Raw genomic sequence first — 24,996 nt, 5'->3', positions numbered from 1 at the left:
CGTTTCCGAGATATAAGCGAAAAACTGAAAAATAGGACCTTCAAACCTCCCTCTTCCCCCGGCTCAAGGGCTACGGCCGGGGACTTTTGATATGTTCACCTCCTAACTAGTTCAAACAAAGTTACGAAGTCAAAAATTGTGTTCCAAGCATTCCCTCTATACCTTTTTTTTGAGAATTCGTTGCCTGGCCTAATTTTAAGTTATTTCTTGTTATCATCAGTGACTTTTTGTCACAATTTGCCGCCCCTAATATCTCGCCGCCCTAGGCTCGAGCCTACTGTGCCTTATGGGAAATCCGCCACTGACAAGAGCTGTCAAAAAGTGACATCCGCTTGTATTACAAGGTACCAGCTTTTGAGAAACGGGCCCCTGGTGTAGTGATGGGTAGGACATCAATTTAAAATGAGTTTGTATGAGTACCTCATTTTCTAAAATGAGGTGTTACAATGTCTTACTTCAAATGAGGTGAGGTACTAGCATATTTTCAGCGTCAACTATTCCATTAATTCCAACAGCGACAATTTTTTCAAGATGTATGAAAGCTTGCAGCGCTTACGCTTGTTGTCTTTCGTGTTTAATTGTTAACGTATTTTCGGTGGTGAGTTGGTGACGCGAAGCGATATTGAAGTACGTCGCGTGTCGGTCTCACTCCCTCTTTGGGTATTTCTAATTCATTGTTTCATTTTGAAAGGATTTTTGAGGGGTTCATGTCACAGAGAGGCGGTGAGTGGACCTTTTGTCATTGCAATAAGGTTTGTAGTTCGGCAGTTGACAGTATTCAGTATTCAGTATTCAGTATTCAGTTCTTTATTTGCGAATATAGACAAAAGCCATGCAAATACAATAATAAAATATCAAATAAATACTTAATCAATCAGTCAACAATAAAAACATTATAACAATAACAAAAACAAACAAAGAAGAAATCCAGAAATAAAACATTACCAACAGTTAACAAATAAATTAGATTGCTTAATTAATTGTAAGTATAAATAAAGTGAGATTGTCAAAACAGTTATAATTTGGTCCAGAATTTCATAAAATATTCGTATCAATAAGAAGGATTTAAACTATGTCAAAATATGAAATTAATTAAAATTGGGTAAAATAATTTAATCAAAAAATCGAGTATAATATTCGTTTAGGCTGTAAAAGGGCCTACACACAAGATGGTTTTTAGTTTTTTACTAAATATTTGGAGATTTTCAGCTGTCTTTATGTCATCATCTAGTTCGTTAAAAATATTTAATGATACTCGACAAATACTATTTTTAAAATGTGTATAATTTGACGTCGGTAGTGCTAGTTGCATTCTGCGCCTTAATGGGTAATTCATTTCTTGACATGTGAGTTTAAATGAGTCAATATTTTTATACACATAAATACAAATGTGATATATGTACAGGGCTATTACTGTGAGGATTCTATACTCTACAAAAAGGTCTCTATGCGTTTCTGGAAAGTAACCAACAATAAGTCTTAAACTTTTTTTCTGTAGTAATAAAATTTCATTTATTTGTGTGCTATTTCCCCAAACTTCTATGCCGTATCTAACTATGCTTTCAAAGTAGGCGTGATATACTGATTTTAACGCTTCTGAATCGGTAAGTTTTGACAGGGATTTTGACAGTGTGGATCATTACTCGTTTCTTCATTTGAGACATTTGAGTTTTGAGTGTCGGCGAGCAGGCGAGCACGTAGCGCCTCGCGCGATCCAGGCACTCTGTTGCGAGTTGTGAGGAGTGTATGAGTTTTGAGGGTCGCGAGACTCGCGAGTGAATTTGAACGGATAAGAGTTTTTTGAAATTTGAAGTGTGTGAATGATTTGTGCGGCAAGAGGTGTTTGTGATGCGCGCGAGTAAATGAGTAAAATGAATAGAGGAGTGAAGTAAGACATTTTTGCGGTACGAAGTACTGCGACAAATTAACAAAATGAGTGGTACAAATGAGGTGCCTCACGAGTGAGCGACTCAACACTACCCTGGTGCCCGCTTGGTTGCGAAAACGAAACTGTTTATCACAGGATCTCAACTACAACCTCGTCGGCTGGATCGACTGGAACCTGTGCCTAAACAGAAAAGGCGGACCAAACTGGGTCAAGAACTTCGTGGACTCCCCAATCATCGTGTTCCCCGAGAGCGACGAGTTCGTGAAGCAGCCCATGTTCTATGCCATGGGGCACTTCTCCAAGTGGGTCCCGAGGGGTTCCGTGAGACTGGAGGTCGAGGAACACAAGGGTCTGTTGGAGAAGTCGGTTGATCACGTCGCGTTCTTGACGCCGAGGAATACTGTTGTTGTCGTTCTTCATAATACGTAAGGTTTTTTTTAAGTTTTGAGATACGTCAGCAGCAATAGTTGCTAAGCGGGTCAGGTGTTCAAAATGATCTTGACGCGACGTTTTTGTCAAGAGAATAAGAGCGCGTCAAGGTAATTTTGAACACCTCGCCCGCTTAGCAACTTCTGCTGCTGACTACACGTAACTGACTGAGTTCGGTTTGAGCTCTAGTCATTTTAAAATTGTTAGATTAGGACCCAGAAAAGTCTGCAGCGATTTTGATAGCACACGCAGTGCAAATGTTATTTTAAACGTCAAACTTCTATGAAATCATGACGTATAAATAACACGTACCGTACTTGCACTGCGTATGTTGTCAAAATCGTCGCAGACTTTTCTTGGTCTAACTCTAGAGACTTGAAGAGAGCTTTACGCTAAAATTAAAAAGTCTACTGAAAATAAGGTAAAATAGGTAATTTTGACCTATTAATATCTTAGAGACATTGTATAGGTACAATTATTTATGATCCTATCTAGGAGAAACTCATCTAACAATTCTACTCCTCTTATTTTTGCAAGAAAAAAATATTTTTTGTCAGATTGATATGTACAGTTCATTAGATATTTTGTCAGATTTATACTTTTTTTTCATGCGCAGGGGCAACGCGCGCAACATCCGCGTACAGTTAGGCGAAGAACACACCGTTCTCGCTCTGGAGAAGGCTTCTGTCACGACACTAGAGTTCCCGGCCCCTTCTAATTCATCGTAGGACGCCGTAGCGGAGTGAAACATAAACATCTTTTACCACACTAACTTTTATTGTGGTTTCCGTCAAATCTCACGAAATTTTAATATTAAGTATGTAGATTTAAGTCTCCTGATTTTTCTTTTATATAAGGGCATAAATCTTTCAGAAGTATAGGGTTAGTTGTTGATCAATGAAACACTAAAAGTTTAAGCCTTCCTATCTCTGGTGTTTTTAAAGTTATGAGTGTGATATTTCGTATGAAGATAAACAATTTATTTGGCTATCATATGGCGTTCTTGGTTTCTACTTATTTTTAACAGTTTCTGTATTATAAAGCTTTTTTTGAAAAATGATTTTTGTTTCATTGTGTACTTGTGCATGTTTTCAATGAAACACTCTAATTTTTACAGTGAAACAGATGTAATATATATAGTCTACCATGAAACATCCTTAATAAACATTGAAACGTTGTAATAAATAAGTTACATTAATACATATGTATGTATTAATTGAAAGGATGTCCTTTCAATCAATTAATGAGAAAGGAAAGGAGAAAATAGTGGTAGGCTGAAATTTGTTATTTAAAAGGATTCCAAAATAAGGAATCGTTATAAGATTGCTGAAATATCTAAAAGCGAAAGACTTGTTTCATTGTACGCACACCTAAGTTTCATTGTGAATCGAAAATCTGGTCGGCACTTACGGCATGCTGCGAGAAAGGCGCCTTTTATGTCCACGGAGCATGATTGCCAACTAGGTGGACGCGGGAGGGTTTTAAGCATCTCCATGGTATTGTTACTACTTGGCTTGGCACCGACTTCAAACATTTAACGCATAGACTTCAAAAAGGATACCTAATATTTTATTTCATCCTTTTTGAAGTCGGTTTTTTTTTTGTAAAAAGTTTTTATTTTGTCATCTCGCTTGAGTACGATTTATTTATAAAAAATCATAAAACACAAGCCATAAAGGGGTCTCCCTCTATGACATTGACGGCAGGAAGAGCGCAGTAGTCGCGTCAATAGCGGCTAATGTTACTATTATGCGGCGGTCGGGTGACCATATCGCATTTATGAAGTATAATACACCATCTGACACTGCTAGACCGATTAAAACTTGATACTCATGTTTAATGTACGTATAAACATGACTACCAAGTTTTAATTGTGCTGTAGGTATGTGCGGTACTGAATTAACATTTCGTATGTGTGTCGTGCTCAAAACATGTGGGTTCAACTTCAACCCTCGGTCTTGGCATATATATAGAGCAGAAAAAATCGTTCTCAAGAAAAACGTAAAAAGGTTCACTAATAATTTGTTCAGGATGCTTATACACATACGAAAGGTTAAGACATGATGCCCTTAGCATATGCATATATCGACCATGGTCTTTCCGGGCTCATCCATCAGATTACATTCCTGAGATTTTGGGATCCCATTAGGCGTGGTATCCTAAATCTAAATAACTAATTTAATTTCAATAGAATAGAGAATTTATTCGTGACAAAAAAAAAGAAAACAACAAGTAAGACAACAACATAATAGCCACGAAATAGGATTCCCAAATTTGCTTACTGGTTAATCGGGCATTAAGTACCTAAGTAGTACCACAGATCGTAGTACTGACGTGAGACACGTGGAAAAACGCTCTATTACGAGCTAAGTTATCTTATTGAGATGTATTGGACGCATTTGAACCGCCTATTGACACTATGCGTTGCCCCGCAAGAATATTCGTCATCGCTAGGGTTTGCACGACGGATCCGAAATGTATGGGAAGATCCGCGGATCCGGATAATTTCATACATTTCGGATCCGGATTGCAAACCCTAGTCATCACAGAAATGTGTCATGGAGCTGACGGAGCTACTGGCTGTGTCGCGGATGGGTGGTAAGAGATTTAGGTACTTAATGTAGTCTTTTGGCTCAGGCGTTAGGACCTTTGAGAATTGGTCAGGTTGCCCCAGAATCCGGAACCGTCAAAATACGAGTGACGCACATCACCTAGTATGGCGATCGCAGCTGATGGAAACACCCTCAAAATAAAGGATATCCCAATAAGTACAAATGTTTTGCAGATAAAGTGACACTAAAAACAAGCAACAACGGTTGCACTCCGGAAGTGCCGGCAGAAGTGAAAACTCAATGACATTGTAACAGTTTTTCGATCAGGTCACGTGTCCGTCTTACGAATTTTCAATCTGTCGAATCTGTCGCGAGTTTAACATTTTTTCCCCACCTCAAAAAGTGCCCAGCGCCGCTAAAGAAGTTTTCACTTCAAGAAACAAAAGAAACCAGCCTCTGTTGTCCACAAACATCCAATAGGACGCCACTCTACCACCACTACGGCTTCACTATGAGTCATAAGTAGTAAATCGACTTACTCCTTCCTTGCGCTCAACACCGCGAATGTGCCAGTTTCTGCTGAACCCGCTATCAACGGCGAGAATTGTGACGGATGTGAGCTTAGTCATTCATAAACGCGGTGTTGCTGTTTACCTTTGCACTGTCTGCGCGTGATTCATATTTAGGGTTCCTCAAAGGGAAATTAAATAAGTAGATAATCATATATCTAATATTTTGCTTAATACCATTTCCATCCTCGACAACGCGCCCCACTCTTCTTCCTAACAGCCTCTAGCACCTGCAAATGATTAAAATCATAGAATAAATTACTCATATGTATGAACGGAACCCGTTTACCTATGTATTAAATCAGACATTATACAAATAAGTATGAAAACTTATTATTTATTTTAAATTAAGTAAGTAGGCTACCGAATGTGTGCGTCAGCCAAACATCTCTGTAATAATTGTTTGCACATAATAATGATGACTTATGATGAACTACAAATAAGTGGTTTATTCAAGGTAATTAATTACAGAAAAGATGATGAACTTATAATGTTTATTATAATGTGACAAAAGGAAAACAAACAATTAAATATCTGTCACGTATTTCGACTAAAGTGTAGAGTTTGTGAAGTTAAGGTTTATAGAAGTTGTAGAGTTAGAAGCTTGGCTCTACAAGAGATCTGATAAGTGATAACTTTTTGACAGCGCGAGCCTTAAGGTTTCGTCTTGGCAACATTTTACATGAAAATGTTTTTGGTCGGATTACATTGACTCGATACTTAAAAGCTAATGTGACGACAGTTATTTGGACTATGCGTCAAAATGGTCCAAAAGCCAACAGAGTTGAGATTAGGTCGTTAGATAGGCTCACAGAACAAGTAGAATGGCGATGCGAGCAGGGTACGTGTCGCCGCCGGTTATGAGCAAACGCTCGCATGCTAGTACTCGCCCGCGCTGACCGAAAAACGTAAACATGCCTTTTGCGCCACAATAACGTTCAGATTAAGAAGCCAGACATCAAATCTGTCTAAAGGAGGCGTATCCATTCACCAGGCACACAAGTTTTTACTACCGTTGCGCGAGAAATGTGGAAATGTGGAGAGGAACGAGCGGCGACACCGGTTCCGATACTAACTGCGCGCGATAGCCGTTCTAACCTCTTTAATCAGAACATATTAAAGAGGTTAGAACGGCTATCGCGCGCAGTTAGTATTAGCTTTTCTATTAACTTTCTGCTAAATTGCTACTCAGAGAGACAGAGGGTAGCAACATATACCTTTCTCGCCACCTATCAAGATGTCCTGAAAACGGAAAGTTCTAATAACACCTTAAAGAATGTAGGTACCTACCGAACATTGTCTCGCATTACTTAACTGAACACAAAGTCAACAGTAGGAAGTCCATTGTATGGACTAAACTGATGCTTTACATACGTAGATACAAATGTGTCATACATGATACATTTCACATTTGTACAGATAATACGTTAGGAAGTGAGGTAATATAAGCTTGAAATCTATATTGTTGTCATTCATATACTTGTTTACCTTTAGGGATAGGGTCCGTCCACTAATCACAATGGTATCGGAGTCACAATAGACTCAATTATTGCCCTATATTAGGGCCTAATTTTCTGACATTTGACATGACGAGGCTTGACACTTTGACATGTAATTTCACCGCGTTTTTTATTAAAGGTATTGGATAAATCCGGTAAATCTCATTCGTAATTTTTTTAAGCTAAGCATTTAAAACGTCTGATGTACGAAAATCTCAATGATCAAGGAAAAATGGAGAATTCTACTGCCCCGGGCGATCTCGCGACTTCGGGACACCAGTCGGTCACTTACCAACTGAGCCACCGATCGAGACTTACTTACCCGCCCGGGATACAAGAGGCCCGTTTCTAAAAAGCTTGTAGCTTGTAATACAAGTGGAAGTCCCTTTCTAACAAAAGCTGTCAATAAGTGACATCCGCTTGTATTACAAGTTACAAGCTTTTGAGAAACGAGCCCCATCCCTTGATCACAAGTTCGAGTCTAGCCCGTGGCAGTGAATTTCGGTCAGCCTGCAGCATAATTCCGAAACAAGATATTTTTTGTTTTTATCAGTAGGTATTAACAAAAGGCGGTCTGCTTAGTTTTGTTTCTGTCGTTACGTAGTCGTTATTGTTATCAGCATATAGCTATGGTAGGTTAGATAGGAGAGCATTCAATAGGAATACCTATACATATAGGTACTTGAAAAAATACTTAATGTCATTGACCTATCTTTTGGGAAACAAGTTTTGCAGATAAGAACTAGGGACATATGTAGGTCAATTCAATATAATTCGCAGAGATCCTACAATCATGTGGCCAGCAACAATATACAACAACAACAACAATAGTCGAAAAATGTTGCAATTCTCTGTTAAGAATCAATGCAGTCAGGTTCGTTTACCCTTACTTAAATTTTAATTGTGACAACTGTGAGTAATAATATAGTTTAGCAGTTTGTCTGAGTTGGTCACAGTTTACAGCGGTTACGGGTGACAAACAAAATAAGCCTACTAATTAAGTTCTAAGAAACTCATATTCATGCTATTGACCGTTTAATTTATTTAAATCAACAACAATACGTATTATAGCTATAATAAACAACTAAAATAAAAACAAATTTCCAGAACTAGTTTATATAGCACATTCGTGGTTTTGCACGCGCTTCGAGATCGGTTTAAATGACCGTAGAGCGACCGATCCAGTCAGTCCGTTGCGCCGGCTCGCGATCGTCGTATGTTTCGAACGTTCTGAATTCGAATTTGGAAGACGTTACTCGACTATTTGACAGTCTTCTCCGTCGTATGTTTTTAAAAAGTTTTTCATTTGAATTTCGAAGACGTTCGACGGTTCTGTAAGGTCGTAGAATCGACAGTGTGATCGTAAGAATGAGGATGTATTGGGGATTGTTGGTGGTGGCCCTGTGTGGTGGTGCGGCGGGTCATACTATGCACTTGGGGAAATGTCCCGTGGTCGAGCCTATGCCAGGATTTGAAATGAACAAGGTCAGTTGTAGGTAAATTAAAAACTTAGTTTACGTAAACTGTGTGTGTTAAAACGATCATTAAAAATGCCTGTACATAAAAGAGAATATGTTGTTGGGTTCCTGATAAGTTTAAGTAAACAATAAAGTTAAACTGCCGCTCTGCACCGTTAAAAATAACTGGGTACTACCTACTTAGGTATATTTACCTACTTATTCTTAGAAATCGAGGACAACATAGCTACTCTATCAGAGAGTGAATGTCCCAATGACACGGTAGATATAACAATCTACAAGTCAATAGGTAATCTATTGTGTGATTAAATTGATAAATATAAAACACAAAAGACTAGGTATGTAAATATTGGGCCACAGTTCACAAAATTTCTCGAGAATCGGTTGAAAATGCAGGAGGACATGTCCACGCGAAAGCATTTTTTGTCCAAGCTGAAAACGAAGACCTTCGCTCCGCTCGGTCAATTCAAATTTTCCTCAAATTAGGTCAGGATCGAGTCTGCAAACCAAGTCTCGCATGCGACTTTGCGGCTCTTTAACTCACCCATATTAGGTAATTAATACCTGGAATGCCGACCACGCAAAATAACATTCATAATTTCTAATACCTTCATTTAATATTCATTTAATACATTTCAGTTGGCTGTTTTCAAAAGTTTATAGACCCGACATTAAATATCGTAATCAGTAGGGCTAAGATGGCTGGCTCTTTATCATTTGTCACCATGGCTGTCACGTTCTAACAAATATGTAAGTGCGAAAGTGACGCATGGCATGACAGGTGATAAAAATACGACCATGATAGCAGGTCAGGATAAATCATCGGTAGAATCGGAACAAGCTAACTCTGCATGACAACCTCCAACACTATTCTTTATGGACTCTAGTGAAAGTATTTTTCACCACACCACGGAAAGGCTTACTTTGCACTTCAAAAACTGATAGAAAAGTTGCATTTTATTCACATGTGAGGCAAAGTAATCAAATGGAAATTTTGAGTTGTTTTCTTATGTTTGCTGGTAGAATTGACTTTTAAATGATGATTTTGGATGATAAATATTTAATAACATTCATTTGGATTTGATTACGTTTGATTTTGTTTGATATTTTACATTTAATAATATTTGCTTCGGGTTGGTGTGGTGAAAAATTTTGTGTTTCACTCGGGGGCAAATTTTGTTTAACCCTCGTGCTTTGAAACCCTCGCAGCGCTCAAGAATCTTTCGCTTGCTCGGGTATCAATATTAGCACGAGCGGTTAAACAACAACTTTGCCCCCTTGTAAAACAAATAACTATTAAAAGGCAGTCGTCATTATGTTTACTTATCTCCGATTAGGTACTCAAGTAGTTAGTATTTTATCTTCACTTAACAGTTTCCAAGAACGTAAAAGTTATTTAAGACGAAGTTAACGGCTCCGATGTGAGTCATCCTTATCTGTACCACTACCACCAGTTTGACACTGACATAAACGCCATCGAGAACGTAATTTACTTTCTATGCATCTCGCTAGTACTCGCATATTAGTGCAAACGAGATGTATAGAAAGTAAATTACGTTCTCGATAGCGTAAATGTCAGTTTTGACACTGTCAGTGACTCATGGTACGGGCTCTTATCTGGACCAAAGTGACTCTGAGGTCAAGTTTGCTTTGTGTGTTATCAATAGTCTCTATCTGTCGATTCATTTCAATACGTCTATTATTCAGAACAGTTTGAATTTAGGCGTGTCTCATTGATCGGGTGCATAAAGAATGCATTGTCCGAGCTAAGAATATACAATATAAATTTTATACGAGCTTAGACAATATGGGTCATGTCATGTCATATGACGTAGGTCCACTTTATTCAGCACAGAAAATGATGGAACTTATTTTGAAAATGTTGACGGTTTTAGGATAGGTAGGAAATAGGTTTAATTGAGTACTTACAGAGTAACCTATACTCGTAGTTAGTTTAACTAATACCTACTTACTTGTTAAAAGTAATATAAGACGTAGGAAGGGACGGACATATTATTATAGGCATAGGTTAGGTATTAGTTATCAACACTCACATTACATAGCACTTTTCGATATAATAAGTTTTTGGCAAAAATTTCATTTTGGTACAAGCTTTTATCGCTGACTACTTTTCTTACGACAGACAACTAATATTCATCGAGACAATTCTAAAAACCCCTAACACAATTAGGTTGCGTTGTTTCATCACAGAGTTCCTATGGCCACCTCCTGTCTCCATCATCAGATCAGCTCGATGGTACCATAATATTGCATTGTCACCCGACTTACATGTGTATGAAAAATTTCAGCTCAATCGGAAACCGGGAAGGGAAGTGGATCAAATTTAACTTGCAAGATTCCATTACATAGTTACATATAGGTCGACCTAATAAAAGCTTGTTAAAAACGCTATAAGTAATAGGCATGGTATATGGTAATAGGTATAATTGAAAAGCGAAGGCATTTTTGTCTTCGAAATCCTCATTTTCTTGCTACATTGGCATTCGCGTGTGTTGTAACTTGCTCGTAATGAATAAGTACCTACCATTGTTTCATTCACAAAGCGCATTGTTTGTTTTTGAATCAATGTTATTTTGGATCCATCCATCCACGGCTACCATCAGTTTGTCACTGACATAAACGCCATCGAGAACGTAATTTACTTTCTATACATCTCGCTCGTACTCGCATATTAGTGCAAACGAGATGTATAAAAAGTAAATTACGTTCTCGACGGTGTTTATCTCAGTGCCAAACTGATGGTAGCCGTACTGACCGTCTCTTTATAACCGTGAAACCGTGTCTTTTTAATGTATATAGTTGTTCTTATCCGAAATAATCTCGACTGGATTTTTGATAGATGTAAGTAACTGTCAATGAGTCAAGCTTCGACTAGGGTCTCCGCGGTTATAGATACAGTCAGCGTCAAATACTTTGTAGCAACCAAAGTAGCCAAATAGTTCGGCACACCATACTAAATATATGGTGTACTGTACCGAACTATTTGGCCACTTTGACTGCTACAAAGTATTTGACGCTGACTGTACCAACATTACCTACATTAGCTCAGTCCTGCTTGCAGGAGTTGCGTTCTCGCGCGCGACTTTAGCATACATCTAGCGCGACTTCAAGTATGGACTCGCGCGCCAGAACGCAACTCATGCTAGACCGCCAGAGGAGATCTCAGACTGGCTGTTAACTGACTGACATCTTACATCTTTGACCTTCTTTGTTGGTAACCTTTTTAACCCCCGACGCAAAAAGAAGGTTAATACTTAAATGTTTGACACCAATGTCTGTCTGTGGTATCGTAGTTCTCCAACGGATGTACCGATTTTGATGCATTTATTTTACGTGAATGCGAGTTTCCTTGCGGTAATTCTTAGCTATGTTTGATAAAAATCAATCCAGCAGTTTGAAGAGTATCAGCTCTTTTCCATAATGCTGTAAGGCATTTTTGGCATTAAATGGATTTTTTGGCATATACCGTAGGGGATCTTACGACACCACCATTTTTACTATATAAGTAGAGCCTATTTATAAAATAAGCTTATTCGTTTAAAGTGATCTACGAGCTCCTTTTTATTACAGCCAATACTTATATCTATGCCTTTATTAGGGTTCCGTAGCCAAATGGCAAAAAACGGAACCCTTATAGATTCGTCATGTCTGTCTGTCTGTCTGTCCGTCTGTCCGTGTATGTCACAGTCACTTTTCTCCGAAACTATAAGAACTATACTGTTGAAACTTGGTAAGTAGATGTATTCTGTGAACCGCATTAAGATTTTCACACAAAAATAGAAAAAAAAAACAATACATTTTTGGGGTTCCCTATACTTAGAACTGAAACTCAAAAATTTTTTTTTTCATCAAACCTATACGTGTGGGGTATCTATGGATAGGTCTTCAAAAATGATATTGAGGTTTCTAATATCATTTTGTTCTAAACTGAATAGTTTGCGCGAGAGACACTTCCAAAGTGTTAAAATGTGTGTGTGTCCCCCCCCCCCCTGTAACTTCTAAAATAACAGAATGATAAAACTAAAAAAAAATATATGATGTACATTACCGTGTAAACTTCCACCGAAAATTGGTTTGAACGAGATCTAGTAAGTAGTTTTTTTTAATACGTCATAAATCGCCTAAATACGGAACCCTTCATGGGCCAGTCCGACTCGCACTTGGCCGCTTTTTAGTATAGCAGCATTCGTCCAGTCCTGAAAAAGACAGAAAATGACTTACCCACTATTCCAGTTCCTCGGCGTGTGGTACGTCATCCAGAAGACCTCCACCGGGTCCAGCTGCATCACATACAACTTCACCAGGACCTCGGAGCCCGGCACTTACGAGCTCGAGCAGGTCTCGCAGCATCTCGTGTTGGGGCTTACGCCGCTGAAGCATGACTACAGGTTAGTCCTACTAATTATAACACGTTGAGTGCCGGGAACCCGCTCGGTGGGTAGGTTCCTAGTCGCTTTCCTCTACAAAGCAAGAAAACGCATCCATAGGCCGCTTAATACCGCATACCGCACCGCTCTTTCGGTCTCACGGTCCGAGAGGCCTTGCGCCTCAGTGGTTTATCCCGTGGAGCGCCCTAACAAGACACGTGTGCTAGTAACTAGTATAGGAGTTCCATACTACGGTAATTCTGGGGCGCTCCAGGGGTTAAGCATACCTCGGCTATCACAGGGCTAAATGTTGGCTAAATGTATTGCGATTAAAAAACGCTGTAGGTACCTAAGTATGTACTCCCTCCCAGTTCCCAAAAGAACTCCACAAACTACCTTTGGCCTATAAAAAGTTAATGCATTCATTACATGAAGGTTGTATTACACAATGTAAACTTGTTCACGACAAATATTATGAGTAAGTACTTAGAGTCTGTGCGGAAAGAGAAGAGTCGTGTAATGTATGGGGCCCAATACATTACACGACTCTTCTTTTTCCAAACAGACTCTACAATGGACGTTGTATTGCTGCAAATACCCAGAGAAAACGAACTAACGAGATATATAATTATTTTCAGATACACTGGCGTGCTGACCGTGCCCGACCCTGCGGTGCCAGCTCGGATGAAAGTGCGCTTCCCACTTAGTAAGTGTTGTGTTGTTTTTATTGAATAGGTATTGATTATATTAGTATATCACTATAAAGACATGCATGGATAGTTTACGTTTCAGAAATCTTGAAAATATTTGATATTGGGTCAATCGGCTAGACATTTGCCCCTTTCACTTGGATTAAAAAACAATTAACAAACAAGCCTAATAGCTAATTAGAGATTATTCGTATTTACCTATACCTGTCCTTGGGTTTCCCTTGTCCAATTGCTGCAAGGTACACAAATAGAAATCGTGCACATTACAAATAAAGAAAACAAAATAAAGGTCGACTGGTAGAGAATGCCGTGTAGCTTTAAGTGCGCCTTTTGTCACTGTATATTCTTTACTGTGCAATAAAGTTTAAATAAATAAATAAACAACAAACAATCTTATTATACAGGACCTAATTAGGTTCTGGGTGTATTAATTAATACAGCTACGTTTTGTATATATGTTTTTAAAAATAAAAGCTTATGCCGTTAATGTGGTTTCAACAAATAATAAATACCTCATAGTGTTGTGTTCCTGCCGGTGAGTAAGGTTGCCAGAGCTCAACCAGTGTGCGGAGTTAGGTTTGGCAACGCGCATGTATCTAACACCTCTGGAGTTACATGCCATAGGCTACGGAGACCGCTTACCATCAGGCGGGCCGTATTCTTGTTTGCCACCGACGTAATATTAAAAAAACCTTATTGTTTGCAGGCGTGGCTGGCTCCGCGAGCTACGTGGTCCTCGCGACGGATTACGATACGTATGCCGCCATATTTACATGCCAAAGCATCTTGTTCGGCCACCGACGGTCAGCCACCATCCTCTCGCGTACCAAGGAGCTCGACAGGATCTACGTTGATAAGGTTAGTATTCTGGAGTATTCGTTAGAACTATGACCTATACCCATGTGCCACTAACTGGATCAAAAAATCATCCGCCATAGCCACCAAAATGACCCAGACAACCTCCAGGACGTGAATAGAAAACAAACCACAACAAACCATATTCACATCCTGCCATCATAAATCATAATTAATTAGCCTTAAAAAGTTTAACCCAATTCCATTTTATCCATAATTCCATTTTTCTTATCCATAAGTTCTATTTCTATTAGGGTTTGTCAGCATTGTCAGCAATCCGCGCGCCTACGGAAGGTCCAATGCATCTCCTTAGATATCTCCCGGTCGTGATTCTGTTATGAATACCTACACGTTCCTTAATTTTCTTCAGCGTTTCTTATTACTACTCCAAGATACCCCTATAGTGGATCACGTCGGGGTCACCACTAGGGTATCTGGGAAGGGGTTTCGCAAGGCGCGGAGTCGATACCTAAAGTTTAATTTCTCAAATAATTTATCTTGTCCGCAGTTGCGCACCAAACTGTCCTCTTTCAACGTGAGCCCGTACGACTTGTCCATCATCTCGCAATCCAACTGCCCAAAGCACGTCAACGGCACGACGGAAGGCGTCAACATCAACATCGAGCCCGACACATTCTCGTCACATAACATCGGAGAAGCTGTTCGGAAGACTGGCGGCGTCATAGGTAAAATATAACCCTTGTCAAACTGAGGGCGTCAACATCAACTCCGAGCCCGACACATTCTCGTCACATAACATTGGGGAAGCTGTGCGGAAGACTGGCGGCGTCATAGGTAAAATATAACCCATGTCAAACTGAGGGCGTCAGCATCAACATCAAGCCTGACACATTCTCGTCACACAACATCGGGGAAGCTGTGCGGAAGACTGGCGGCGTCATAGGTAAAATATAACCCTCGTCAACTGAGGGCGTCAGCATCAACATCGAGCCTGACACATTCTCGTCACATAACATCGGGGAAGCTGTGCGGAAGACTGGCGGCGTCATAGGTAAAATATAACCCTTGTCAAACTGAGGGCGTCAACATCAACATCGAGCCTGGCACATTCTCGTCACATAACATCGGGGAAGCTGTGCGAAAGACTGGTGGTGATATAGGAAATAATCAAAGTAATGACCAGGCTATTATGTAAAACAGTGTCTGTTTCTAAGAAATCTAAGAATTAAGCATCTAAAGTGTCATTCAATAGAACTTGCTAACTATGTAAACAAAAGTTACTAGTAAATTGACATTCAGTGTCAATTTTAGTATGGCGGTTTGTTTACATAGTTATTAGTTAGTAAGTTCTATTGAATGACACTTTAAGCTTAACGTGATAATCATACTTAATTAGGTAACAAACTCTTTTGGTCTGATCCATTTCCGCCAAGCTTTATTACATAAATACAATAGAGTCTACGTCTATTCTTTGTCTAAATGTTTGCCTTGAAAGCTCATTGGATTTTAAACTCTGTTGCCTTAGCAATATGATTCCCGGTAGACAATAGGCAAACCAGTTTTCCTAGACAACCAATTCATTCCTCTTGCGCTTTGTGTTATGTGCTCAGACTTATTTATATTGTGACACCGTGAAAAATGTATGAACACGCCTATTGTGTCTCGTCCGTGACAAATCTAAGTGTGATTTAAAATATTTCCGGCTTTGTATCTTCATTTCCATTTTTGGTAGATAATGATGTTCAGCTATTTTGAATTCCATAGCGTAATATCCGACAGGTGCTAAGTAGGCTCCATATCTGGGGGCACGGCAGTGCCCCCGCCAAGTCGAGCAAAACAAAGAGGCACGGCCGTAACATCCTTTTCTCGAAGCGCTTCAGGCCATTTTCGGCGTCCTGTGCTGGCTAAAGCTAGAACCCTGAATTTTCAGTGACATATAGGGCTTAAAAACATTCAATTTGAACTTTTAGTTTAAGAATTATTGTACATCAAAGTTCCTTAATTTCGACACTGACACACTCACTCGATGGCCAAGTCATTATACGTATTAAACATTAAAGATATCTTATTGATACGGTTTTAATACCCCCTGCCACTGACTAAAATAACCGACTTGGTTTCACATAAGCACATAACATCTCAATACTTTTTTGTAGTAGAAGAATTACGTTGAGAGGATTGCCTCTTTGGACATGTAATGTTTTTGATGGGATTTAATAGACCCAGTCAAGACGTGAAACTAACCGTGAATCATTCAAAATTGTTAAGACACTTTTTAACAAGCTTTTATTAGGTCGACCTGTACTGTATGTAACTAAAATGTAATGGAATCTAAGGTAACTAATTTAACCATCTTCCAAGGATCGTAGCGTCATGAAAATTGGCAGCTGTATGTAGTTCTGATGACAATACAATAATATGGTACTGTCGAACTGATCTGATGGTGGAGACAGGAGGTGGCCATAGGAACTCTGTGATGAAACAACGCAACCTAATTGTGTTAGGGGTTTTTAGAATTGTCTCGATGAGTATTAGTTGTCTGTCGTAAGAAAAATACAGTCAGCGATAAAAGCTTGTACCAAAAATTATTTTTTTGCCAAAAACTTATTTATTTTATTTTTTATATTATAAATGGGCTTACAGGGCTTACACATTGTTGTCAGAGTCGCTCTACTGAATTGTATTAGGTATCTATATGTATCTACAGGGTGCCCGGTAATTAATGGATAACCTTCTAACCACCGACAGGGCACCTTAGGCTGGTCCAGAAAATGCACTTATAGGTCTAGTAAAACTTTCGTGGTTTTCGAGATAATCGCACTTTTCTAAATTTGAAGTATGGTGCTAGCTACAGACAGAAAAGCTAAAAGAGCTAGCTAAAAGACAGAAAAGTTCGATTATCTCGAAAACCACGAAACTTTTACTAGACCTATAAGTGCATTTTCTGGACCAGCCTAAGGTGCCCTGTCGGTGGTTAGAAGGTTGTCCATTAATTACCGGGCACCCTGTATATGTTTGTTCTAGCCGACGGCGTAGAATACGTAGTAGAAGCCGGCAAGAAGGTGTACCACAAGGTGGCGAGCAGCAAGGAGGATTTGACAGAGCCACCTGCCGGCGGGGCGAGGAACTATGACGCCGACGCTGAGTGGATGCCTTAAAGACGGGCTTATAATGATGTGCGGACGGAAAGTTTCTAAAAAAACGCATGGAAAGTTCTCGGAAATTATCCATTTTCAAAATTTTCTTAAATGGAAATTTACTTTTTCGCGCCTTAGCCCCATCCCACTAACCCGGGGTTAATCAGTTAACCCCGGGTTAGTAGAATGGTGCAAGTGGGCCTTAGTTAAGAGGAATTTTGACCCCTTTTACAAAAGAATCACTAGGACCGAGCGTCAAGGAGGCTTGAATATTTCGGGAAATTTAAGATTCCTGTGAAGTTATACAAAAGTTTCCGAGAACTTATAGGAACTTTCTGAACTGCAATAGATAGCTTAACATTATAAGTATAAGTGTGGATACTGTGAACCCGTAGCATAGAGAAAAAAATAGAGTGCTCACTCCATACATCAGTTTTAGTACCAAAAAGACTATTAGCATCTAGCATCGAGTAGCGGAACTATCAGTACTGCTACTTGACAATAGATGTAGCACCGACCGGAAAGTCTTATGCTGTTGAGATAAGACTTTCCGGTCGGTGCTACATCTATTGTCAAGTAACAGTACTGATAGTTCCGCTGCTCGATGCTAGATGTAGACACTGAAATTAATAGTCTGAACTGATGTATGGAGTGAGCACTCTATGTATTTTTTTCTCTATGCCCGTAGGTGACACTGCAACCTCTATTAGCATTTGCATACATACTTAGGTACATAATTATTAACATGATAAGCGCGACCATGTCCATTGGTACATGTAGGTATCGCACCCTGTTAACCTTTTCGACGCCAATGACCGATATATACGCACCGCAGGTCCAACGCCAAAGACGGATTAATCGGTCATAGACCACAGAGCAACATAGACCTAGGTGCATATGCATAAAGTTCCATTTCAGTTTTGACACTTCGGTGACGTAGCGTCTGAGTGACAGCTTTTGTGTTTGACACGGCGTCGAAAAGGTTAAGAAAACCGAGCATGTATCATACGTCTAGTATAAATACTCAATATTTTAAGCCATTCAGACGTGCCTCGTACATTGTAAATTTGGTCTATATGTTTTTAAGACTTGTTTCTATTAACATAAGGCCAATGTGGGAAAGACCGGCACAGTCGCTCACTGTCAGAGTGAGAAAGGAAAAGTTTCACTCCTGCTCTACCTACCTTCTGTAAGTGGAGTGTACAAACACAAAATTTAACACATTCATTGCCACCCAGCCAAACAAGACATCCGCGCCAGGCCACAAAAATGTCATATAAAGCTGTAGTAGTACCACGATCCCGACTATCGGGTCGTCCGGCCTGGGAACGAAATCATAAAATACCCGATAGTCGGGTTTTCGGCACTGAATGTGTTAAAAGCGACGAAATTGCTTATGGCCGGTCTTCTCTCATAGACGGTCTACTCCACATTGACCTTACTATTGTTTACCTTACGGTACTGAGACCAAAGAACCACGTGAAGAAACAATAGGAATATCACAGAAGACATATTTAACCAGTGACATTATTTTTATACTATCTTTTGTGAAGAATAAAAAGTAAAATGTGAATGGCGTTTTTTTTGTGAGATAGAACGTAATCGTCGTATACAGTCGCCATCAGATACATCAGAGCAGCAAGTTGCTCAAAAAGATCTGAACACGCTCTAACGCCTTGACAATAGAGGATTGAACAGATTTTTTTTAAACTTTCGCTATTTGAACACATATTAACTCACATTTATAGACGAGTGTATCGCGATAAAAAAAAACAGATATATAAATAGGTAGATTTTTTAAAGTCTCTTTCATATATTTGTGACGTGCCTGGTACTAATCCGACATAATACCTATATAATCTGACATAAAATGTATTCTGAATAAATAAAACACCCTGTAACTTAGTAAAACAAGCTGTATTCCCCTTCAATACAATTCGTTATTATCAAACTCTTCATAAAACACTTTCAGATATTATTTCTAATACCTATCATAATCATAACACAAAAATGCTTACAATATGTAGTCTTAAATTAACACAAAAATGCCATGAATTGCTTTTGAAATAAGAACTCTATAGTACATACTTAAATTAGGGTTTTATTTCAAAAAATGTGTTGCATCATATTATTTGATTTACCTTTTGACTCTAGAACTAAATAGCAACGGTAAAAAAGTGCAAAATAAAAAGCATTTATTTATAAACATATGTATGACGATCAAATGCGAAAACACTGGTACAATTTTATTTTAAACTTAACATGAGCACACTGAAGTAACCGTTTATAAACCTTATATATAAGACTTAAGAGTCCTTAGTCCTACAAGCGAGCGTTTTTTGCAATCTGTTACCTTTTTCATTCAAGATTACGACGTAACTATTAGTATTCATTCAAAAACTGATAACGTACTTAAATAATCATTTCTTAAACTAGCAAGTAAGACCGTTCAAGTTGACATTTTCTCTTTTTAAACCTAAAATAAATGAGTTTTCTTGGGAGGCTTTTTCAAAATTTGCAGTGAGAACTGTCGTTTCGGTTCTCAATTTTGCAGTAAACAAGAATCATTTGATATAGAAATGATTACAATTCAATTCACCATATCTTTTACGAGCGGCTAAGACCATTGAAAATCAAAGATTCATTAAAAAAAATGGATATTTAACCTTCCGAACTTTCTTCATTTTTTGGGTGAAAACAGGGTTACATTATATTTTTTTATCGCAAATTGTACTATTATTTTGCCCTAAAAATAATATTATAGCAAACTATAACTATACGTTAACCCATAAAAAAATAATCATAACTATAGGATCTACCTTGCCGTAAATTTATATTATTTTAAAACACGTATAAATCACGCTGCACCGACGCCGCGCGCTCATTCTCCGCCGAGGCGGCTTAGGGGACGGACCTGTGCTCGATCGTCAGGCGTTCGGTGACTATGGTGCGTTCGTAAACAGCCAGAGAGTTCCGAGAAGGGCTGTATACAGCGACTAGAAAATCTTGATACAAATAAGTACATTTTTTACACCATATTTAATTTCAACAACAGACTCTCGCTAGGTGATAGGTTTTCAGTGTTACTTGAATACTGGTTAGGTTTTGCATTATTATTATACCCGGACGACCTGGATAATGTCCAGGTTCTCATGATGGAGTCAGGAGTTGGTCACCGAACTCCTAATCTACTCATCATAACTCCATCGTGTTTGGGCTCAATAGATTTGCCTCGACGAGCACCTTCGTTCTAGATGAGGTCCAGGTTCTCATGATGGAGTCAGGAGTTGGTCACCAGAACTCCTAATCTACATATTATCACTCCATCGTGTTTGGGCTCATTAGATTTGCCCTGACGAGCACTATATATCTTGAGGAGGTCCAGGGTCTCATGATGGAGTCAGGAGTCGGTCACCAGAACTCCTAATCTACTCATCATAACTCCATCGTATTTAGGATTATTAGATTTGTCCTGACGAGCACCATCTATCTAGATGAGGTCCAGGGTCTCATGATGGAGTCAGGAGTTGGTCACCAGAACTCCTAATCTACTTATCATAACTCCATCGTGTTTGGGCGCATTCGATTTGCCTTGACGAGCACCATCTATCTAGATGAGGTCCAGGTTCTCATAATGGAGTCAGGAGTTGGTCACCAGAACTCCTTATCTACTCATCATAACTATATCGTGTTTGGGCTCAATAGCTTTGCCCTGACGAGTACCATCGATCTAGATGAGGTCCAGGGCACAGGGCTATATTATAGTTCTTACGAACAGATACTTATCTCTCAAAGAAAACTCAAATGCCTACCGTTTTAATACCTACACAAAAATACAATGGAATGACCTTCAACCCCCTCCCCGCACCGCGCGCACCGGCACAAAGCTAGGGTTGCCGACGCTTGGAAATTATTTTACAAATAAGTACCTACCTACTTACCTAAACTATAGATTGTATGAAAGATACCTACCTACTTACCTAAGGTACAAATATAAGTTTTATTAATTGTAAAATAACTATGAGCAAGATAAGTTGCAATAAGTAATTAATAATTATAATATTCCTTTTATCATTATTAATTACTTATAAATTTATTTTATTATTCTCTTTATTTATCTTTTGTCTTAAGTTAGGGTTTTTCCTTATTTTATTATTTATTATGATGAGTGACTGCGAAATATTTTAAAAGGTCATATCTCCCTACAGTAACCGTAGTGTTTACGCCGTTTTATAAACCGCGTAAACACTACGCGGTTTATAAAACGGCGTACTACGTAGCTTGCGACTATCGTAAAAAAAATTGGTATAAGTACTTATATTGAGAACGTCTAATAGTTACTTTTCCTATCAATCGGTAGAGCAAACACGGATTTTTTTATTAGTTTTTTTTTGTTTCTGCATCCATCCACAATTCCACACTACAACATGTGTTATTTGTTCGTGAAGAAGACATTTATTTCGCATAAATTTTGGCATATTCGAGCGCCGGCGACCAACTAGCTTGATTTTCTACCGTGAACGGGAAGAGATTCGTAGGTATAAATCCGTGCTCGCGCGGAGAGTTCCATAGGCCTGAGCGCCTACCGCGAACCACGTTCGACGTGTTGCCTCTCTGTCGCACTTGTAAATTCGTACGTAAGTGTGACAGGGAGGTAACACGTCGAACGTGGTTCGCGGTAGGCCCTCTGTCCAGGGTATCTTAATGGAGTGGAGCGAAGATGGCATAATATAAATAATCGGATTTCGGTATTGACCCCGACGAGGCCATCAAACAAAAAAAAAATGTGGAATGTAGTCAACGGTATCATGGTTTTAAATAAAAACAATGACTGGTTTTAACAGATAGGGCCAGTTGCATATCACAAATAAAGAAACATGTTTATTTGCAGTATGGACGGGCCCCGACTTTCCCCTAAAAACAGAAATAGTACAAAAAGACGACAATTTGTGGGCAGCAAAAATGTAAACAAAACGCATGGTTTGTCATGGTTTGTAAAAAAAAAACAACGGGTTGCACTCCGGGAGTGCCGGCAGAAGTGAAAACTCAATGACTAGTGCAAAATGTCTGCAGCACTATGTATAATTGATGTTAATGCCATCTAGCGTTATTTCGTCGCATTACTTGAAACCCCTAAGCACATCACTGTTGGTACTCGAGTTATATTAATACCGGTTAGAGGGAAACTCACTAGATGGCATTTAAATCAATAAAGAAAAACTCAATAACATTGTAACAGTTTTTTGATCAGGTCACGTGTCCGTCTTACGGTCACGTGATCTGTCGCGAGTTTAACATTTTTTCCCCACCTCAAAAAGTGCACAGCGCCGCTAAAGAAGTTTGAAAATACAACACTACTACAATGACGAATATTAGTAGTAAGGTTTATTCGGGTAATTCCGAAAATCATTGAAAAATCACTCATATTCCGTTGTAGTAAGAGTCAGCTTTCGGAATTATCCGCCACTATTCGTTCATTCGGAAATACCCGAATACACCTTATTCATAAGAAGAGTGATTGTCACAATAATTCCATGCCAGAGGTAAATATTGTTATTATTTACTCGCCTCTGGTTATATATTATCCCAACACATACACTCTATTGACTACTACCATGCTTATAAAATAAAATAAAGAGTGCCAATATAACGCTAAAAATAATGTTACTTTGCAATTAAATTGAAAAGTATCAATATTATTCTCGCCTGCGTTGAAACGCGCTTAACTTTGCCGGCGCTCGCGTACCGAGCGCCAACGCCATCTATCGAGTGTTATTTCGTGAAATCGGTGAACGCTCTAAGGAATAAGGCCTCTTAAGGTGTCATTTCGAACCAGCTCGAAGGAATGGGCGAAGCGAGTATTACAATGAAACACATGATTTTTTTTTATGAGACTTCTATTAGTAAATATAATGAGAGAGATTGCAAATAAGTGTGTGTTGTCCATTTTAATCGCACATGAAATTTATTTCAATGAAATAAGGTTTATTTATATATGATCACTTTAGCGTACGTTTTAAATTAAACTCCGATGCTTGACGCTTAGGCGTCCACGCAATTTACGCGCGTTGTAATGTATGTGTCGGCGGCCGATCGTAAGATCAGGCAGATCGTAATGTTCCTGTGACGATAGTGACATTAAACCAATATATAGGTAGGATAGGTTCGTTAGGTTGCTTTAGATGCCCGAAGGGCAAACTGCCCAGAAATAGGGGCCCCGCGTAGCGGGGCTCCGTCGACTCAGGGAACGGGTCAAAGATTTTCACGTTTCACGATATGCCTAGGAATTTCACGATATGCCTGATCTTACGATCGGCCGCCGACATATGAATCTTTATAAGACACTTCACACCGCATGCGCGGCAGTGTGGCGTCCCTAATGATGATTGATAACCACGTGTGTAGTCAGTCTAAGCTAACTCTGCATCGATTTACAGCATTTTCACACAGCTTGGATACGGTGACAGATATTTTCTATTATCAAAACTATAATTCCTACTACACAAAGTGTGACCAGTCCAAGATTTTTTGAATTTCCCGCAAAAAATTTGTGAAATATTTCAGTAGCCAGACTCTATAGCGGCAACAGAAATACATCATCTGTGAAAATTTCAACTGTCTAGGTATCACGGTTCATAAGTTACAGCCTGGTCACAGACAGACGGACGGACGGACAGCGAAGTCTTAGTAATAGGGTCCCGTTTTTACCCTCCGTAACCCTAAAAATGACATATATCACTGTAAAATCGGTGCAGAGTTAGGGCTCAATTAGACGGCGCGTGCGATTTTAGTTACATTGCGGACCTTTGAGGTTACCACAATTCAGCCGACCGATCAAATAACGCAATGTAATGAAATTCGCATGCGAGTTCTTGCATCGTCTAAATCAGCCCTTAGACTAGTGAGCTAGCAGTAGCGGCGCGTCCATAAAACCCGATTACCACCGGCTTGCCTGTTTTTGGACGTTTGAGAAGAGTTGTGTAACTATGTAATGTGAAAATATGTAAGCCAAATCTTGCCTATATAATATTTAAAACCTTCGCGTTTTGAACACATATTAACTCACATTTATAGACGGTTCTAACGCGAAATTTATTCAATTACCTTTATATACCGACGTTTCGACACAGGTTTCACTGGTCATGGTCGCGGCCAACTGATGTCCCAGCAAAATGTCAAAACAGAGATTTGTGCAACTACCCGACGAAAACCTGTGAAACCTGTGTCGAAACGTCGGTATATAAAGGTAATTGAATAAATTTCGCGTTAGATCCGTCTATAAATGTGAGTTAACAAATCTTGCCTATGTTTAACGCGCCGCCACTGTGAGCTAGTGACACAGACAAGACATCCTCTAGACTGAGCATAGTAACGCTACCCCATCTGCCACTCATACGGTAGTTTTACTCCATCTTCGAGTCAATCCCGTGCCGTGATTGGTCCGTGTCTTTGAACGGACCAATCACGGCACGGGATTCGCTCACCTCGTCCCCCGCACCCCCGTATTTTTGGCAGCATCGGTTTCATGAA

At 39.2% G+C, this 24,996-nt stretch overlaps 2 protein-coding genes across 2 annotated transcripts in view; both read left to right on the top strand.

The window, feature by feature from the left end:
• The window catches only part of LOC134656840 (lysosomal acid glucosylceramidase-like), a 29,316-nt gene extending 26,255 nt beyond the window's left edge, over positions 1-3,061 (top strand). Inside the window, exons 11-12 of the mRNA XM_063512366.1 lie at positions 2,024-2,313; positions 2,934-3,061. Of these exons, the coding sequence (XP_063368436.1) occupies positions 2,024-2,313; positions 2,934-3,045 (402 nt within the window). The 3' untranslated portion in view covers positions 3,046-3,061. The remainder of the gene's footprint in view (positions 1-2,023; positions 2,314-2,933) is intronic.
• A 5,202-nt stretch (positions 3,062-8,263) lies between these two features.
• Positions 8,264-17,501, top strand: LOC134656948 (apolipoprotein D-like). Its single transcript, XM_063512508.1, has 6 exons — positions 8,264-8,422; positions 12,670-12,824; positions 13,442-13,509; positions 14,220-14,371; positions 14,877-15,054; positions 17,354-17,501. Exons 1-6 carry the CDS (start codon positions 8,306-8,308, stop codon positions 17,485-17,487), a joined length of 804 nt encoding a protein of 267 aa, XP_063368578.1. The 5' UTR covers positions 8,264-8,305; the 3' UTR covers positions 17,488-17,501.
• Positions 17,502-24,996: the final 7,495 nt, after the last annotated feature.

Source organism: Cydia amplana, chromosome 19, assembly GCF_948474715.1.
Source record: "Cydia amplana chromosome 19, ilCydAmpl1.1, whole genome shotgun sequence".
Taxonomy (NCBI): Eukaryota; Metazoa; Arthropoda; class Insecta; order Lepidoptera; family Tortricidae; genus Cydia; species Cydia amplana.
The sequence above is the reverse complement of the archived record's forward strand: the minus strand, read 5'-3'. Positions and strand labels throughout refer to the sequence as shown.

Bases quoted from the DNA above. Each gene is read 5' to 3' on its own strand.
- LOC134656948 (XM_063512508.1), top strand. From the start codon at position 8,306: ATGAGGATGTATTGGGGATTGTTGGTGGTGGCCCTGTGTGGTGGTGCG. The intron at 13,510-14,219 runs GTAAGTGTTGTG...TATTGTTTGCAG, and splicing joins GAAAGTGCGCTTCCCACTTA to GCGTGGCTGGCTCCGCGAGC. The intron at 14,372-14,876 runs GTTAGTATTCTG...TCTTGTCCGCAG, and splicing joins ACAGGATCTACGTTGATAAG to TTGCGCACCAAACTGTCCTC.